General features: G+C 41.6%; 3 protein-coding genes across 3 annotated transcripts; 1 reads left to right on the top strand and 2 right to left on the bottom strand.

Moving 5' to 3' along the window:
• Nucleotides 1-307: 307 nt before the first annotated feature.
• On the top strand, nt 308-5005 carry LOC115164356 (60S ribosomal protein L6). The gene is made up of 7 exons (XM_029716755.1): nt 308-362; nt 1254-1403; nt 1519-1617; nt 1840-1983; nt 2845-2893; nt 3129-3313; nt 4819-5005. Exons 2-7 carry the CDS (start codon nt 1254-1256, stop codon nt 4969-4971), a joined length of 780 nt encoding a protein of 259 aa, XP_029572615.1. The 5' UTR covers nt 308-362; the 3' UTR covers nt 4972-5005.
• A 1192-nt stretch (nt 5006-6197) lies between these two features.
• On the bottom strand, nt 6198-10653 carry LOC115164357 (dynein light chain 1, cytoplasmic). The gene is made up of 3 exons (XM_029716756.1): nt 10523-10653; nt 6992-7130; nt 6198-6572 (listed from the first exon to the last, which is right to left on the bottom strand). The coding sequence occupies exons 1-3, from the start codon at nt 10642-10644 to the stop codon at nt 6435-6437; spliced, it is 399 nt and encodes a 132-aa protein (XP_029572616.1). The 5' UTR covers nt 10645-10653; the 3' UTR covers nt 6198-6434.
• Nucleotides 10654-11113: 460 nt separating this feature from the next.
• Nucleotides 11114-17678, bottom strand: LOC115164355 (DNA polymerase beta). Its single transcript, XM_029716754.1, has 14 exons — nt 17399-17678; nt 17162-17219; nt 16914-16980; nt 16663-16737; nt 16422-16480; nt 16220-16269; nt 16011-16062; nt 15803-15857; nt 15618-15690; nt 15379-15449; nt 14719-14805; nt 14326-14393; nt 14030-14169; nt 11114-12357 (listed from the first exon to the last, which is right to left on the bottom strand). Exons 1-14 carry the CDS (start codon nt 17457-17459, stop codon nt 12263-12265), a joined length of 1011 nt encoding a protein of 336 aa, XP_029572614.1. The 5' UTR covers nt 17460-17678; the 3' UTR covers nt 11114-12262.
• Between the last annotated feature and the right edge of the window lie 1448 nt (nt 17679-19126).

The raw sequence follows: 19126 nt of genomic DNA, 5'->3' as shown, positions 1-19126 counted from the left end.
TGACAAAACGTGTATTTGTAATGCTCTAATTAAGTTGGTAACCAGTTTATAATAGCAATAAGGCACCTCGGAGGTTTGTGGTATATGCCCAATATACCACGGCTAAGGGCTGTATCCAGGCACTCGGGCTTTGCGTCGTACATAAGAACAGCCCTTAGCCGTGGTATATTGGCCATATACCACACCCCCTCGTGCCTTATTGCTTAAATATTTACTGATGACAAATTGTTGTACTTTATTGATTATCTGAACTGCAAGCCCACAAAAAAATTGCGTAATTTTTGCATCCTTACGTCGACGTGACATACAACGTAGATATATACGTAACTTCCCCGGATGTCGGTCTTTTTTTCATAGCAAAGGTAAGAATGGTTTCTCCCCACCCAACTGCATAAATAAAATCGGTGTTCATCTGTGTAAAATGGACTAAGTAACAATTCCCCATTCGCATGGGAATGTTATTTGTATCCTAAACAGTTAATATGTATGACAATTGTTGTGTTTTGTGTGGTGACTTGTGAATAAATTGCTCTATGTTTCGGAAATGTAGGCCCACGGCTACATGCTAGCGCAACGCGTTGTACCTCTTGAGCATACACGTTTGACCAATATTACGTTTATGTACCCTGATTTATACGTTAGTGGCTTGTCAGTGGATATGACTTATCTATGTGTAATGGCATATTATAGAGAATTGCCTAAATAGTCCAAAGGTTAGCCAGCTAGGTTGCTAGATGTAGCTACCAGCTATGGTATAACGTTGACGTTGTCATGCGTGCGTGTACACTCCAGGTTTGAGGTGTTTTGGCGAACTTTGGCATATTGACAAGTCTGTCGTGCCTAACTAGGTAACTGGCTGTTAAAATGTCAGAGTTTTACCTGCACGCGGGCATGTATTTGTTTCTCTTACGTTAGCAAGTCGCAGATGTGTTCTATCGAAATGTTAATGGCAAACTAACTACTAAACAATGGCTAAAACGCCACCACCCAGTATGGGGCCTGCTGGTTATATTGTATTGGAATATGACAAACTAATATTTTGGTTACCTGTTATTGAATATCTGGAGCCACAAAAGTGCCTAACTTAGTTTGCTAGCTCTCCTAACCTATGACCTGCAGCCTCTGAGCATCATACCATCAAAGGATCTAGCTAGCCAGCATGATCAGTTCATGATTCACCAGTATGTATCCAGTAATTCTATAGTATTGTATCCATGTGTTTAACCCATTCGGGCCCCCTGGTCTGTCCCCAGATGGCAGAGGGAGACAAGAAGAAGGTGGCCAAGAAGGCTCATTGCAGCCGGAACCCTGTCCTGGCCAGGGGCATCGGTCGCTACTCCCGCACTGCCATGTATGCCCGCAGGGCCATGTACAAGAGGAAGACCAAGACCACTGAGACCAAGGTGAGAGAAGCGAGGCACGCAGTCTGGGGAAAGCTGTCCCCTTGGTTCTCTACATTGGACCTGTTAGACTTCAAGTTTGTATGTGTAGTGTACTGAAGTGTCTTGCTTGTTTCAGATTGAGAAGAAGATGAAGGTCAAGACTCCATCCACAATCACCAAGACTGTTGGCGGAGACAAGAATGGAGGCACTCGTGTTGTCAAGATGCGCAAGATGGTGAGTCATTGGCTCAAACAGTTTCCTTAATTGTAGTTGGTGTCATGTTGCTTTTGGATCGATGCAATTGTCAGTGAGTTTTGCAGCTCACAATCATTCAGCAGAATAACTTTTCACCATTTCAATATACTGCAGTAAGGTCTGATTGCAAGACATGGCTGGTGGTGTTAAATGGTTCTACACCTGTGAAGTAGTTTGATCCCCTGACTCTGTGCCCCCCAGCCCCGTTACTACCCCACAGAGGATGTGCCCCGTAAGCTGAAGAACCATGGTAAGAAGCCTTTCAGCCAGCACAAGAGGAACCTGCGTGCCACCATCACCCCAGGAACCGTGCTTGTACTACTCACTGGGCGCCACCGTGGAAAGGTGAGATCAAACAGACTCGTGCGTGCAGACGCACACACCACCTCTGAAACAAACTCATGCACCACCCCTGGAAGAGTCCTTGTCCTGCTCACTGGACACCAGTGCAGGAAGGTGAACACTCGCATGGCTACACATGACACTGCCATCACTCATAAATATACATTGCTTTCGCATGCTCAAGCTACTCACAGTAGCATTATTTAGCGACCTATTATATTGCTGAGATGGCGTGCTGTGCACACTATTCTAAACACCCGTGTTGCACTGCTACCCTCCTTAGAACTGTCCTTTGCTCTACATGCGATAAGCTGCACGATACTCCCACACTACCAAATCAGTTTCCTTTTTTCCCACACTAAAAAACACACGTTCAAGCCTCACACAGGCATATTACAGTAGTGCCCACACACAGGACTGCGCCCACACACTGAATGCACGTAGCAGGGCCTGCTGCTATGGTTTCAGCTTTAAGTGCTGCTCAATTGGCAGAGGACACTCACAGCGTTGTATTGGAAGCACATAAATGTGTGAAGTGGAGAATTTTGAGTTGATAAACAATATCTGAACAGATTTGTTAGATTTATGTATGCGTTTCCCAATACATTTTAAATAGTCAGTGGTCTAGTACAATTTTATTATACTAGTGTTATGGATATTTCTCTTACTGTAACAAGTAGATTGATCAGCTCTACATTCTAATGGAAGGCCGGCTTGTTTGGTTTTGGCTATGGCACTATTACCATTGGTTTTTCAAAGTCTTCATAGTTTTTCAGAACCAGGATTGGTTATCACTTCAGTAGCATGTATGTGTGGTAGATGTTGCCCTGTGCAATGCAGTAACTGACTCTTTTCTCCCCTCAGCGTGTTGTGTTCCTGAAGCAGCTCTCCAGTGGTCTCCTGCTTATAACTGGTAAGAACAACCAGTGCTTTGAAACATTCCTATTAATCAGTGAATTGGCTGAACAAGTGTTGCATAGAGTAGTTCTGGTCGGAATGTCCAGTGAGATTTTATAGCTCACAATCACGTCTGTGCAGCTGCAGTACCCCATCAGGTAGCCTTATCTTGATGTGATGTTTGGAAAAGTATGCTGTTCTTGCATTTTCAGTTGTAACTCAATCACCCTCTTGCTTTCTCCATCCTCTAGGTCCCCTGGCCCTGAACCGTGTTCCCCTGCGCCGGGCACACCAGAAGTTTGTCATTGCCACAGCAACCAAGGTCGACATCTCTGGCATGAAGATCCCCAAGACTCTGTCAGATGCCTACTTCAAGAAGAAGAGGCTGAGGAGACCCCGCCACCAGGAAGGAGAGATCTTTGACACAGAGAAAGAGGTCAACTTCACACTACTAGATATATCAAATCAAATGTATTTATATAGCCCTTACATCAGCTGATATATCAAAGTGCTGTATAGAAACCCAGCCTAAAACCCCAAACAGCAAGCAATGCAGGTGTATAAGCACAGTGGCTAGGAAAAACTCCCTAGGAAGAAACCTAGAGAGGAACCAGGTTATGAGGGGTGGCCAGTCCTCTTCTGGCTGTGCCGGGTGGAGATGTTCAAATGTTCAGAAATGACCAGCATGGTCAAATAATAGTAATCACAGTGAAAAGGTCAGGGTTCCATAGCCGCAGGCAGAACAGTTGAAACTGGAGCAGCAGCACGGCCAGGTGGACTGGGGACAACAAGGAGTCATCATGCCAGGTAGTCCTGGGGCATGGTCTTAGGGCTCAGATCCTCCGAGAGAGAGCATACTTAAATTCACATAGGACACCGGATAAGACAGGAGAAGTACTCCAGATATGACTGACCCTAGCCCCCCGACACATAAACTACTGTATATACACAAGCTATACACACTTCCAAACCCTCCTGGGATTTAGACTAGTGGGGGGGGGGGGGGGGAGTAATGGTTACTGTTGAGTGCTGTTATTGGACAAGTAACAAAAACCATGGTGCATTAATCCTACATTCCTTAGAATGTTATTTGGAGAATGCAGTCATTAACCACATTTCCATCCACTAGTAAAGTCATACCGTATATTTAAAAAAGGAATCATACAAAATCAGGACCGCTGTGATAGGAAACAGGAAGTGTCGGCACAATTTTATAAATGCCAACGTTTGTTCGACATGGTGGGATGATTTTGACGGTAAAATGATGCGAGCAATGGCACAAATATTTATGTATGTCGAAGTAAACTGAGTCACGCGATGACATGGTGTGTGGTCCTCCCACTACGACTCGGTTAGGTTACAGACAAATGTCGAGGGTCCTATTCTGGTGACATGATCGATGCTTGACAGCCGTCTGACAAAAATATTCTCGCTCTTATCCATAATAATCTCGTGTTGTAGACTAACCTACCTGTATCTGTCTGCAAGCTGTTGGCTAGAGCGCACGTGCCAAGACCGGAGTAGGCACATTTGCTATTTAATGCAAGCAATTGTTTGGTAGAGTTGAAAATGCGATGGAAGCACATTGAACATTACATTTTTATTCGATACAGGAAAACTGAAGTGGAAAAGTACATTTTGTGTACACTGTCATCACGCACTGATTTTTATCCTCCGCAATTCACTTTGGTGGAAAGACCACTAGTGGGAAAATGTGCATAATTTATGCAGATTTTTGAATATTCACATTAATCTGTCCCAATTGGTTGGAAATCTAGCTAATGTTTATCCTAACTGCTCAAATCTTTCGATTGGGAGTGGGTCTTTTGCTTAATATATGGTGAATAACGGTTCTTCCCTCTTTGGTTGTGGCTAGAAAAGGCTTGTGACATCCCAGTTAAAAGCATATCTGAAACTCTTACCTCTCCCCCCCTTCTACAGAAGTACCAGTTGACAGTGCAGAGGAAGGAGGACCAGAAGGCTGTGGACTCTCAGCTTCTACCCCTCATTAAGAAGGTTCCCCAGCTGAAGGGCTACCTGCGATCCTCTTTCTGCCTCTCCAATGGGGTCTACCCTCACAAACTGGTTTTCTAAATGTGTTGTAATAAAGAGTACCACCACAGTCCTATCTCACCTTGTGATTGTGTGTAAATGGGCTGATTTGTTGAGTTTAAAATACACAAAGCATTTGGGGACATCGTAGTTTAGTAGCTCCCCTGTAACTCAAACTGTTAATGGTATTTAATTGCAGGCTGGGCTGTCAAAGGCATTCAGGACACAGGTGTTTGGTTGCTGCTATTGTATCAACAAATCAGTTTCCTATTGGCTCACATCCACCCCTACACTTACAGAATGAGTCTGTCTTCACTGACATTTAAGCTTTAAGCCATTTGGCTTGTATTTACGATGGAACAGTTTGGTAGGTTGTGCTAGATGAGTCATACGATGTTAAGGACAGTTGCATGAAAATGCTCAGCATGCAGCTGCTTTGACCATCTGTAGAAAGGGTGACAATTTTTAGCATCGGCCAGACCATAGAATTACGATCCCTGGACCAGGTTTTTTTTTCTTCAAATAAAGGGGTCACTTTACTCTGGAAAACAGATGTACACAACCAGTCACTTGGCTGCATTGCCTACCCACAAGCAGTGGTCTTAAGTACTTGTTTTTTGGGGGTCTGTGTACTTTACATGTTTGCCTATTTTTACTCCACGTACTTTTGGGTGTCAGGGAAAATGTGTTCCATTGACAAATTCACACTTAATATCCCTGGTCATCCCAACTGCTTCTGATCTGGCGGACTCACGAGTGGTGTGCCCTTGGCTATCAGTCTTATGGTGCGGTCTGGTTTGCTTAATATAAAGGAACTTAACTGCAATTCCATCCAGTATATTTTAAACCAAGTACTTTTACTGTAGTATTTTACTGTTGAGTCATTTTCTATTAAGGTATCTTTACTTTTACTCAAGTATGACAGCTGGGTACATTTCACCACTGCCCACAAGTCCTGTGTGCTGTTCTAGCTATAATTGACTCATGCCATCTAAAGTTGTGGCAATGTATGAATTATTTTATGGACGATTATCACCTTTTCAGTGTGACCAATATTTACCTGGGCTAATGTAATTAATATTCAAGTGGGATCAGAATATATTTAAATCCTGGTCCCACACATTGTAGTTTCTGGTTATCAGGAGAAACCTGTTCCCCTCCTTACAATCAGTGCTGTCATTCAATACATTTGGATGATGGACCTCAAGATGCTTCATAGTAAGTGAACACAAGTAGCTAAAATAAACTACAACGGGTAAACCCAGAAAGCCAAATGATATCGCTTTTATTTAAAATCAAATTAGTGACAATCTACTGCAATAGAAAACATAAATACAAGTGTTTCATTTCTCTCACATGGCCAGGTATTTTCTTTAAACAAACAAAATGGTAGAAAGCAGCACAGAAAGGCGGTTCCCGTTGACCAGGAATGATAGAGCCTTTCTGTCGAGTCAGTCAATATTTAATGGTCAGTTGATGTTAAAGGGGCCGGGGCGGCTGGCTCCTCAGCCAGACTTGAAGAGCAGGATGGCCACCTGGCCCAAGTAGAAGTAGATGAAATGCTTGGTCTCATGGGTCACGTAGCTGCCAAAGTTCCTCCCTACAATGCAATGCCAGGTGGGGTTGTACTTCTTGTCAAACTCCTGGGAGGGGCGGAGACAGGAATGCATGATTAACAGGGATCAACAAGACAGCAGTGTTAATTTTTTACAATCCAGTGACCCTGCACCACTAGTAAATGTCATACAATTTGACTTAGAGTTATAGTTAACCAGTAAATCAGGTAGCTAACATCATTCTAAAAAGGTCGGACTACTTGAACTCAATGTTATACCAAAGCCTGGGGATAACATCCCTTTCCCCATGTATGCAATTCAACAGATCGTTTGAGCATCGAACGATATTTTAGACAATCGTAAAATATGGATAGCCACAGAATGAATCAATCCCCCCAGAGAGTAACTTTTGGCAAGAGTCACACTGCTCTGTATGGGGAATAGGCAGGGAGTCATTCAGCCACAGACCATGATAGTTATTGAATAGGTAAGTCTCGGGTGGGTACCTTCTTGATGTATGCGGCGATGTCTTTCTCGATGTTGTACTTCTCCAGAGCCTGCGTGGCGCACTCCACTGCATCCTGCTGCATCTCCTCTGACATGTCGGCATTTTTTATGACTGCTTTTCTGTCAGACATGGTTGCCCTAGGAAACCAAAACATCACAGTATTAACCAACAGCACGGAATGATAGGGTTCAACCTGGGCTCACCCAGTATTTTAAACGCTACTCACTAAACACTTCTAGAAAGAACTTGGTGTGTTAAGACTCAACATCCACTAGCTAACATCTTCAGATCAGAGCTTAACACACCAAGCAGTAGCCAGAATAGATTCCGAACCCTACGCTTGCTTACTGGGGCCAGCAAGACACCGCAGAGCAGGATATGGCTTGGAAAACATACCTCAACCCAGGGGTGAGAAATGAGGTATACTCCGAATTGTCCTTTTATCCCAACTGTTACACAGAAGATAAAACGACTGCTAGAGTAGCATTCATTCAATCTTCTCGGTGTAACAGTGAATTGGACAAGTCGGGAGTACAACGCATTTCGCATCCCTGGATTGAGGTACATTTCCCGAGCCATGTCTTGAGCCAGCTCCACGGTGTCTTAATCTAAACATGCAGCCTGTCCGAACCTAGCACAGCTGTAAGCAAGCGTAGGGTCGGAATCCATTCTGGCTAACCAACCGTGGCTTACTACTGTGCAAATACCAGTTAAATAATGACTGGCACATGGCATGGCAACCGCGCTTTGTGTAGTTTCTATGGATACACTTCTAATAGAGTGGTGAGGAGGAAGGGGAGCTCCAGACCCTTAGTGTCCGGAAGTAATTTAGCCATTCATTGTAGTAAATGCGATCTGTATAGTTTATCTATTTTGTCGAGATCTCATGTCAATTAACTCTTGACATTTCTGGATTACTCATTAATAAATGGTCATATTTAAATCAACAAATACAATATTAAGTTCAGTCATGACTATTCAACAAAACAATACATAATTGTAAGGTTTCTTTCCAGGTAATTTCTTAATTACATGATCGTATATCTACCAAAGGAGTTTTGAAGTTGAGGGTGCAGTATTTATGAAGTTTGACAATGAGGATGAAAACTAGCATAGTTCAGCAAGCCAGCTAGTTTAGCCAGGGAAAACGAGCTCAGGCGTAGTGCACATGTGAGCAGTAGGCTAATCAGGAGCTGGTGGCAAAACGTTTGATTAAACAATTCAGAGTCTAAAACCAATAAATCAGATGACACACACGTATATATTATATATACACATAAACACAGTATATGGACACCCCTTCAAATTAGTGGATTCATCCATTTCAGCCACACCCGTTGCTGACAGGTGTATAAAATTGAGCACACAGCCATGCAATCTCCATAGAAAAATATTGGCAGTAGAATGGCCTTACTGAAGCGCTCAGTGACTTTCACCATGGCATTGTCATTGGATGCCACCTTTTCAGCAAGTCAGTTGGTCAAATTTCTGCACCATTAGAGCTGCCCCAGTCAACTGTAGTGCTGTTATTGTGACGTGGAAACATCTAGGAGCAACAACGGCTCAGCCACAAAGTGGCAGGCCACACAAGCCCACAGAACAGGACCGCAGAGTGCTGAAGCGCCTAAAAATAGCATGTCCTCGGTTGCAACACTCACTACCGAGTTCAAACTTGTCTCTGGAAGCAACATCAGCAAAATAACAGTTCCTCGGGAGCTTCACGAAATGGGTTTCCATGGCCGAGCAGCCACACACAAGCTTAAGATCACCACGCGCAATGCCAAGCGTCGGCTGAAGTGGTGGAAACGCATTCTCTGGAGTGATTAATCACGCTTCACTATCTGGGTTTGGCACATGCCAGGAGAACCCTACCTGCCCCAATGCATAGTGCCTACTGTAAAGTTTGGTGGAGGAGCAATAATGTTCTAGGGCTTTTTCATGGTTCGGGCTAGGCTCCTTAGTTCCAGTGAAGGGAAATCTTATTGCTTCAGCATACAATTACATTCTAAACTATTCTGTGTATCCAATTTTGTGGCAACAGTTTGAGGAAGGGCCTTTCCTGTTTCAGCATGACAATGTCCCCGATCACAAAGCGTGGCCCATACAGAAATGGTTTGTCAAGATCGGTGTGGAAGAACTTGACCGGCCTGCACAGAGCCCTGACCTCAACCCCATCAAACACCTTTGGGATGAATTGGAACGCCGACTGCGTGCCAGGCCTAAATCACCCAACATCAGTGGCAGACCTTTCTAACGCTCGTGCCTGAATGGAAGCAAGTCCCTGCAGCAATGTTCCAACATCTAGTGGAAAGCCTTCCCAAAAGAGTGGAGGCTGTTAAAGCAGCAAAAGGGGACCAAATCCATATTAATGCCCATGATTTTGGAATGAGATGATAGACAAGCAGGTGTCCACATACTTTTGGTCATGAAGTGTATTTAAGGAGAGCAAACCTATATACAATCTCGAAATCAGCTGTTACTCTCAAATCTTAAAACGATGTTTGAGTGTACCCTGAATACAGAAGATTTATGGTGAAATCGCGTCCGGACACGGTAGACTCCTCCATTTTTGTTATTTCGAACAAAACAAAAACCATAACTCACCATTTTCCCCAAATTAGTAAAGTAAAAATTTGCATAATAACTTACACTTTGCAAGCTGCAAACAGCAATGTTTTCCTTTAAATTCGTAAGACAGGTGCTACATAAAATTAGGAATTACAATACTAGAAATGGGCTTTAACCTTATGATGGTCTAAAAGTCAGCCATTTTGGTCAGAGAGTTGCTAACTGGTTGCACATGGCAGGTGTATATGTACATGCAGTTAGCAAGTTGGACAATTTTGAGATTCCGAGATTCAACTAGCATGTGAAAGCAGCATTGGACAAGTTGTAAAATAATGCAACAAGTACTGATGTATCATAATAAAACACACACCTTTCGAAGAAAACAAACGTATCCATTTATGGTCTGTTGATATAGATACACACAAAGTGTAGATATAAAACCTGCATGATTTTTCTATTAACTTAAAATGTGTCAACCTAAAATATTGTATTACACAATTTATGATATCGCATGCTTTAGTTTTATTTTCCAGCATAAGTAAAAGCAGGAGGATTATGCCTCTGCCATTCATTCCAATTAGACTGGTTTTGATTTCTCCCTGACCAATATGGCTGCCATTTTTCACCACATTCTGGAACTTTTTGGGTTTCACAAAGCCCCTCTAGTAATTGAATAGGATCTCCATGGGTGCCACCTTGCAAACAAGTCATTAATGATATTATGTTAGATGTCGTAATGTAACTTGATATCGGGCTGGCAATCTAACATGAACTAGCTAGCTGCCGTTAGTAGGCTAGCTTGTAAAAGATTCATTAATGACGCCTGTTGTGTGCCACTCAGACGCAAATAGCTAGCGGGTTCAACTGTACTTATCAACTCAGATCGCAAATTATTCTTAGACCACCTACACTAATTAAAAAAATTAAGGAGAGCTCATAATAGCCTAGCAATTTGTTTTACCTTATTATCCAACGCCGGTTGTCTCCGCTATATGGACGCTTGATTTCACAGCTACAACTCCCGCTAAGTGGTGGACAAAAAGTAATGTGGGTGTGTAACTGACAGAAGACACGATCGCACATATCTCTTATTGGCTAACCGTTATGCATACGGTGTAGTTATTGGTCAATCTCTCGCAGCTTTCGCTGGTATTTCTTGCTGCATTTTATTTCAGCCCATCATGCTTTGCGGTTCACACGTCGTTGGTTTCCGTGGCAACAGCTGTGTAATTGTAAACAATATTAGCAAAGACAGTACTATTAGGCTTCTGCTAATGCTTAGCAGTACACAGACTCAAAGGCATGTAGCTAGCTATTTTTTTTTATTTTTTATTACTCATAATATGGATTTATTACACACAAACCGGAATATACGTTTTGTACGTCCATTGTGGCTGGTCTGAAAAAGTGTGCCCAGTCTATCGAAATAAATTATATGTTTATGCACAGACAGACCCAGGTACCTATTTAGTAAATTGCCCATCTCCCTTACTCAAAAATACTTAATTTACTCTGAAAGGGTGATCTTTAATGAGCCTTCGAGAAGAAAATATACATTTTCTGTAAATGTCTTTATTTCACTCACCCATCATTATAAACAATGGAACACATTACTTAAATACATCTAAGTATCTATACCTATAGTGACAAGACCATAACATATACAACACATGCACCATTCTCTTGATTTCTAACATGGGTTACTAAAAACCTGACTAGTTTGCTGTTAGCTAGCAGTATCAATAACACCTTTCTCAATAATCTTCTGTTGGGGGGGATTCCATAAGGGTAGTTACTTTACCTCTCCATGTCCAACTTTACTCAGGATAACAGTACAAAAGTTAGGCCATCTTGACATGTTTATGGGCACCATTTATTCCCTAGAAATCATGAGGATAGAGCTCAATTACAAACCGGGTTACATTTCCACCCATATAAATTAATAAAAAAAATCTAGATAGGGAAAATGGACTCCAACTGCTCACGGGTACATCTGGTTCTAAAAAGACAGAACTATATGTAACATAATATCCATTAATCACTCCGTGTTTTCATCTTGGAAGTAACGTCATCTCAAAAGCATGATACATGGTCTCCCAGACATAATACATATAAAACTTGACAGTGAGTGAAGGAAACAACAATGTACAAAGATGCTGCAGGAGTGACTAGTCAGGCATACTAAAAGATCTGGTATTGTCCTAACAGTAGTCCTATGCTTTAGCCTGGTGGCCAGTCTGTTTCTGCAGTCAAGGTGACATTGTTGCCTAGCTAGCCAAACAAGACCGTGACAAAGCAGTAACAGACTGCGTTGCTGTTCGATACACAAGTTATTATTTTAGCACAATAAAAATATATTTGGATGATTCTGCTGAGTGACAGTAATGTAAACAAATAATTCTGTCTTGGCATTGTCAGAGTAGAAATCTCTGGTGATGTCGTCAAAAAAAGCAGATCACGCATATCACAAGTGTTAGAGTGTTTGCAAGTATATTTTGAGTATACACGTTCTGTCAATCTGTGGGAGAAACCTCAGAACAACTTAAAAAAGACCAACAAGGTTGTGCTATTTTTCCCTCCTGGGAAAACAGACACCAAAATAAAAAGAAACCCTAAGACACAGATAAACACAAACATACACTATTTTCAGCCTTGTTGGCAGTTAAATCATGTGAGGATAAAAAGTGTCTCATCCCTTCTTTCATTCGCTGCGTTCTTTGGGCTCTCTGTATTTCCATTGGATGTAGTCAAAGATATCCTTCTCACTGTCCACCATCAGAGGTTCCCCAGCCATACCTACAACCACAGAAACACAGACATGAACTAACCTTGCTGTTTAAACTGACTTTACACAGTTGGCTAATCCAACTGTGACGGAGAGATGGAAACGTTGCTGAATTTCAGTAAATAAGATACAGGTGCCTTTAAAAAAAAAAAATCGACCTCCAGACACTTTGATCTGAAGGATTCATTGCATGCCTTCCAAAAGTATTCACTGGCCTACACACAATACCCCATAATGTCAAAGTGGAATTATGTTTTTAGAATATTTTCCAAATTAAATAAAAATGAAAAGCTGAAATGTCTTGAGTCAATAAGTATTCAACCCCTTTGTTATGGCAAGCCTAAATAAGTTCAGGAGTAAAAATGTGCTTAACAAGTCACTACTACACGCTGCGTGCAATAGTGTTTAACATGATTTTTGAATGACTACCTCATCTCTGTACCCCACACATACAAATATCTGGAAGGTCGCTCAGTCGAGCAGTACATTTCAAACACTGATTCAACCACAAAGACCAGGGAGGTTTACAATGCCTGGCAAAGAAGGGCACCTATTGGTAGATGGGTAAAAAAAAAAAAAAGCAGACATTGAATATCCCTTTGAGCATGGTGAAGTTATTAATGACACTTTGGATGGTGTATCAATACACCCAGTCACTACAAAGACACAGGCGACCTTCCTAAGTAAGTTGCCGGAGAGGAAGGAGACTGCTCAGGGATTTCACCATGAGGCCAATGGTGATTTTAAAACAGTTAAGAGTTAAATGGCTGTGATAAGAAAAAACTGAGGATGGATCAACAACATAGTAGTCACTCCACAAAAAAGGCCTGTACATAATACAGATATTCCAAAACATGCATCCAGTTTGCAGAAAGACACAAAAAAAAGTCTACAATAAGACACTAAAAAACTGCAAAAAATGTGTCTAAGAAATGAACGCTTTGTATTCGGAACCAAGTTAGTTATGTTTGGAGCAAATCCAACACATCACGGAGTACACCACTTCATATGGTCAAGCATGGTGGTGCTTGCATCATGTTATTGGTATGCTTTTCATCATTTCCAACAGACACTGGGAGACAAATTCACCTTTCAGCAGGGAATAACCTAAAACACAAGGCCAAATATATACTGGAGTTGCTAACCAAGATGACATTGAATGTTCCTGAGTGGCCTAGTTAAAGTTGACAATAAAAAATAAAAAATTGACTTGAAAATCTTTGGCAAGACTTGAAAATGGCTGTCTAGCAATGATCAACAACCAAGTTGACAGAGCTTTAAGAATTAAAAAAAAAATAATAATGTGCAAATATCGTACAATCCAGGTGTGTAAAGCTCATGGAGACTTACCCAGAAAGACTCACAGCTGTAATCGCTGCCAAAGATGGTTCTAACATGTATTGACTCAGGGGTGTGAGTACTTACGTAAATTAGATATTTATGCATTTCATTCTGTATTCACCGAGGTCCATAGGGCCGCACAATTGTTTTTAAAGATTTCCTCGCCGTCAAAATGTGTAAATATTTTCCCCCAAAATGATTTTGATTATATATAGATTACATGTTTTTACTAAAAACGTGAGTCACATTGAATCGGCTCGCGGGCCCGTATATTTGACACCCTGGTCTAGGAATAGGGGCAAGGGGTTGGTTTTGGACTGCTGATATTTCAGCGTGACTCACCAGTGACCCCCACTGGACGGATGGTGTACTCGTTGAGGGTGAAGCCTTTCTCCAGAGCGTGAGTTCTCATGTTCTTATTGAAGATGTCACTGCCAGTGAAATACAGCACACCACAGTAATACTGGTCCTTAGGAATTAACCTGCAGTGAGATAAGGGAAATTGTATTTCTGTTATAGCAAGGTAAAGGAAAAGATAATCAAATGTCATTGAAAGAGCTCTATCTGACCATCCTCCAGGCAACAGAGTCAAGAACCACGTGATTAGGTGCGTTTGTGGAGGGTAACTAGCTACCCACCTGATATCAATGCGTCTGTGAAGATATTCCTCCTCACCTTCATCATTCTGCTGCAGCTGGCAGACTCCCTAGAGACATATATCAATGACCATGTGGTAGAGGGGTAGGACACTTTTATTTATAGCTAAATAAAGACTGAATAGATAAACTATCTGACTGATGAAACTAATTCTGCTGACAGACCTCCTAGAGAGAGAGCAACAATCACATAAATAACCAGTGAGCCATCTGCTTGAACTGTTGCTTCAGATTTAGTAAAGTACAGACCCTCCCTGCACAAAATACAGACCCTCCCTGCACAAAATACATCACCAATGACAACATAAAACATCTTAGTTACTAGACAGATTAAGCAACATTCCTTGCAGCTTGCTAGCCACAAAAAGTCCTCACCATGTATTTGGTGTCTCCTTTGGACAGTGTGTCTGTAATGAACCCAATGGATTCAAAATGCTCCACCACGGCATGGAGAAGTTTGGGCTGAAAGAGGAAGAGCAAAGAATTATGTTATGAGCATATGCGAGTCATCTTCTGTTGAAGTCAACTATTCACCACATTTTATGCACTGCAGTGCTAGCAAACTGTAGCTTATGCTTTCAGTACTAGATTCATTCTCTGATCCTTTGATTGGGTGGACAACACGTCAGTTCATGCTGCAAGAGTTCTAATAGTTTGGAGGATGTCCTCTAGAAGTTGTCATAATTACTGTGTAAGTCTATGGAAGAGGGTGAGAACCATTAGCATCCTAGGTTTTGTACTGAAGTCAATGTACCCAGAGGAGGGCGGAAGCTAGCTGTCCTCCGTCTAAACACCATGGTTCTACCCTACATAGTGCTGTTGAGGCTACTGCAGACCATTGCAAAACAGTGTGTTTTAATCAATTATTTGGTGACATGAATATATTTCATATAGTTTTATCTAAAAAGGATACATTTTTAAATGTTTCACTGTTTTTATGAAATTCACTGAGGAGGATGGTCCTCCCCTGCTTAATATATATTAAATCAATACAGTGCCAAAGCAGCAGTTGGCATTGTGGAGTTTGGTGGTTACCTGTTTCTCATCCACAGAGGTATAGTTTGGGTGGGTCAGTAAGATATCAATATCCCCACTGGATTCAGCACCTGCAGGAGGGAATGCAGGAACAGTTAAATAATGAAGAAATGACCTAAGAAAAGTATCACATGCATAAAAATCTGTCTTCCCAGTGCAATCACTTCCTTGATACTACATGACAATTGCAAATATAAACACAGTAATAGTAAAAACCACCAAGTACATGGTGGACTCACCTCTCCTGTAGCTTCCACAGATTGTCCCAATGTACTCAGTATCCACCAACTCCAGCTCCTGCAGAATGAGAGTCTGGACAAACACACAAGAAGCATAAGACAGAGGTAAGAGTAAATACATGCCATTCTAATCACTTAAAAAATTCAATTTGAATTCTCTCTCACACAATAGTAATTTCACTCACCTCCATCTTCGTCATCTCAGTTCGTGGAATCCTCTTCTCAAACTCCTCAAAGTACCTACAGCGGGCACAGAGCAGCGCCACCAAGCATGCAAAGGAAACTTACATTGGAATGTATGAGTCACCAACCAATGATGCAAATACAACATTAGCAAAACACTTACATTGGTGCATGCAGACTGAGCCACTGACATAGGAAATTCATACTTACTTGAGTCCAATCTGCTGATGATGATTGAGCTTGTGTTCAATTTTCTTCAGATCTAAAAGCACAACAGTGTTAATGTAGTCTATTAACAATTGAAGTTACTTATGAAATTGTATGGCATTCCTACATATACTCAACCCTTCACCATATGCACTGCAGGCTACTCTGGTATCTTCTTCTAAATGTAAAATAGCTTCAAAAGTTGAGCAAACCTTCCAGAGTCTTCACTCCCTCATCAAAGAACTTTCTGGCAGCAGCAGGACTAGTGGAAGAGAAAGAAAGAGTTAACTGCTCAGGTGTCTTAAATAAGGGCTGGAACAAAATCATGCAGAACGGTAGCTCTCTACGAGAAGGGTTTGCCACCCAGGGGCTAGGGTCAGGGATTGGGTTTAACAAACAGTGCAGAAGACATACCCAATACCAGTGACTCTGGTAAGGAAATTGATGGAGGAGCTGGTGTCATCATTACGAATCTGGGAAGATTAACACAATCCATTAGCCTGCATCAAACTGTGTGAAATTAATAATATAATCATCATCTTTAAAAAGGTTATTTGTGCATTTTGTATTGTGGTCACAGGGGACAAAGAAGTGACAGACTGCAGAATTCACTGTCCTTGCATTAAGTTTTACATGTCATCCCTCAAACACTTACCTTTTCTAACTTCTTAAGTGTTCCTGTTTGTAAAAACTCATCTATCTTCTTAGCGATCTCTTTTCCAACGCCATCCTATTTAAAATAGATGAACACAATAGAAAGTATAATGATATATTGTTATAGTACGTCACTGGTGAGCATTGGCTGTCATCAGATGAGCTTTCAAGTCAATCAACTACAGTCAACCACCTCTATAACAGCACTGTACTGTCTGTGACATTTTCCTCTCTCATCACTTATGCCCTCACCAGTTTCTTGGCCTCTTCCCCATTTTTTATCTTCTGGGGGTACTTGGAGATCACTGAAGCTGCTTTCCTGAAGAACACAGTGGCACAACACAGATAAAGTTATTTACAGTAAATGAGGGAGTAAACGGGGCGTAAATTTTTTTTTTTTTCGTATGACCAAGGACCGAATGAGCCAGATAAATAACTTAAACAGATGTCTGTTGTGAAGGGACACTCACATCCCTCACTACACTACTCCCATCTCTTACCTGTAGGCATTGTACTTGTGTATAGCTCTGTTGACATTCCTCTCATAGTTGGCCAATTCTGGGAGAAAGAAACAGATACAAAAGCACACTCACTCACAGGCTTCGCATATGGAAGAAACAAACTCTAACAGAGAATATTGGAGAGATTAACAGGCTAAGCTAGCTAACCTATCTATTCTGTGCTAGCCAGCTGTCGTTAGCTAGCTAGCTAGCTAGCCTTCAAGTCTCTTGGCTTACCGGTAAGAAAGTCTGTTATTCCCTCGTTTGGGGATTCCTGTGGCGCTTTCCTTTTACTCATCTCTGTATTCAAGCTTTTCCAAAATTATATTGTATTGTATTCTTATTTTACGTGCTTGCAAGTAGTGTAGCTAAGACTGCCTTTCTTCTGCTTCTTTTTCTTCTTCTGATGGTTTTACCGCGGACTACAACCCCAAAATGAGTATTGCCGCCACCAAGTGGACGGTTGAAAAACCAGAACATGGTAAAAAGAAAATCCATATCCACCCAAATAAAATAGTACATTGACAAAACAAAACTCCCACTTCTTCCTTCTTTCAAATCTCGATATCTCCCTTCTCAGGCTCTAGGGCTGCTCCGGCGAGAAATATTGCCGCATCCACAATATCTATCTTCCTGGACCTTCTCTCCACCTTGGCAGTGCCATTAATCACCATAGCTATAAATGCCTCAAAGTCCACCTTCTTAACCTTTAACATGTCAGGGTCCTGCTGGTGAAACACATATGCTGCAGCCAGCAGTGAAGGCCTATCCACCACCATTCAAACCCTCAACCCTTTTAACAGCTGCTGCATATGAAGTGCTCTGGACAGCACTGACTTTGGACACCTCATTCTCTTTATCCCTTGTCGGGCAATTGAAATATGTAGCTTTTTGGTTCCAACCACAATTGCAACATGTCACATGAGCAAAAGCTTTACGATGATCACACTGCATTGGTCTTTGGATAAATGCTCTGACTCTGTAGTTTATATACCCCAACTGCACATGAGTAGGAAGAGACTCCATATAAAAAAACAAAAGAACAGATAGATTTAACTTTTTCACCATTCACTATACGATTCATCCGACTTGCATCAATCACTCCAGGAATATTTTCAATCTCTTCAAAATTGACTTCCCACGAAACGTCAGATATAACCCCCTTGAGGGGTGCCCTGTTCCGAAGAAACACACATGACACTTCAAACTTATCAAATTGGGTGAGACGTAACAAACGTTCCTTCTGATCCACAGAACCACAAAACATCAAACCCAGCACTCTCTCCACCAGTTTGGATATCTCAAATGATTTTTTTCAAGATTGGTCATCTGCTCAGCTGCTCCTCATTAACAAACCATACTCCTACTAGATATGAAGGGACATTCTCATCACTGTACACTACTTTGCTCCTTTTTCCATTCATTTGGACCAGTGGTTCCCAAACTTTTTAGTCCCGTACCCCTTCAAACATTCAACCTCCAGCAGAGTACCCCCTCTAGCACCAGGGTCAGCGCACTCTCAAATTTTGTTTTTTGCCATCATTGTAAGCCTGCCACACTCACACTATACGATACATTTATTAAACATAAGAATGAATGTGAGTTTGTCACAAAGCGGCTCATGGGAAGTAACAAATAGCTCTTATAGGAACAGGGCACAAATAATAATATAATCAATAATTTTGCTCTTTATTTAAACATCTTACATATGAAACCTTATTTGTTCATTGAAAATTGTGAATAACTCACCACAGGTTAATGAGAAGGGTGTGCTTGAAATTATGTACATAACTCTGCATTGTTGGATTTTATTGGAGAGAGTCTCAGTCTTAAATAATTTTCCACACATGTATTTAGTTTTCATGCTAGTGAGGGCCGATAATCCACTCTCACATAGGTACGTGGTTGCAAAGGACATCAGTGTCTTAACAGCGCGATTTGCCAAGGTTAGGATACTCTGAGCGC

The sequence above is a fragment of the Salmo trutta genome, chromosome 27 (genome assembly GCF_901001165.1).
Source record: "Salmo trutta chromosome 27, fSalTru1.1, whole genome shotgun sequence".
Lineage (NCBI taxonomy): Eukaryota > Metazoa > Chordata > Actinopteri > Salmoniformes > Salmonidae > Salmo > Salmo trutta.
This window is presented reverse-complemented; position numbering and strand designations above follow the sequence as displayed.

Bases quoted from the DNA above. Each gene is read 5' to 3' on its own strand.
- LOC115164357 (XM_029716756.1), bottom strand. From the start codon at position 10,644: ATGTGCGATCGTGTCTTCTGTCAGTTACACACCCACATTACTTTTTGT. The intron at 7,131-10,522 runs GTAAAACAAATT...TTGGTTTCCTAG, and splicing joins AACCGGCGTTGGATAATAAG to GGCAACCATGTCTGACAGAA. The intron at 6,573-6,991 runs GTACCCACCCGA...CGCCCCTCCCAG, and splicing joins TCGCCGCATACATCAAGAAG to GAGTTTGACAAGAAGTACAA.
- LOC115164356 (XM_029716755.1), top strand. From the start codon at position 1,254: ATGGCAGAGGGAGACAAGAAGAAGGTGGCCAAGAAGGCTCATTGCAGC. The intron at 1,618-1,839 runs GTGAGTCATTGG...TGTGCCCCCCAG, and splicing joins TTGTCAAGATGCGCAAGATG to CCCCGTTACTACCCCACAGA. The intron at 2,894-3,128 runs GTAAGAACAACC...TCCATCCTCTAG, and splicing joins TGGTCTCCTGCTTATAACTG to GTCCCCTGGCCCTGAACCGT.
- LOC115164355 (XM_029716754.1), bottom strand. From the start codon at position 17,459: ATGAGTAAAAGGAAAGCGCCACAGGAATCCCCAAACGAGGGAATAACA. The intron at 16,981-17,161 runs GTAAGAGATGGG...TGTGTTCTTCAG, and splicing joins CACAAGTACAATGCCTACAG to GAAAGCAGCTTCAGTGATCT. The intron at 16,481-16,662 runs GTAAGTGTTTGA...TAATCTTCCCAG, and splicing joins CACTTAAGAAGTTAGAAAAG to ATTCGTAATGATGACACCAG.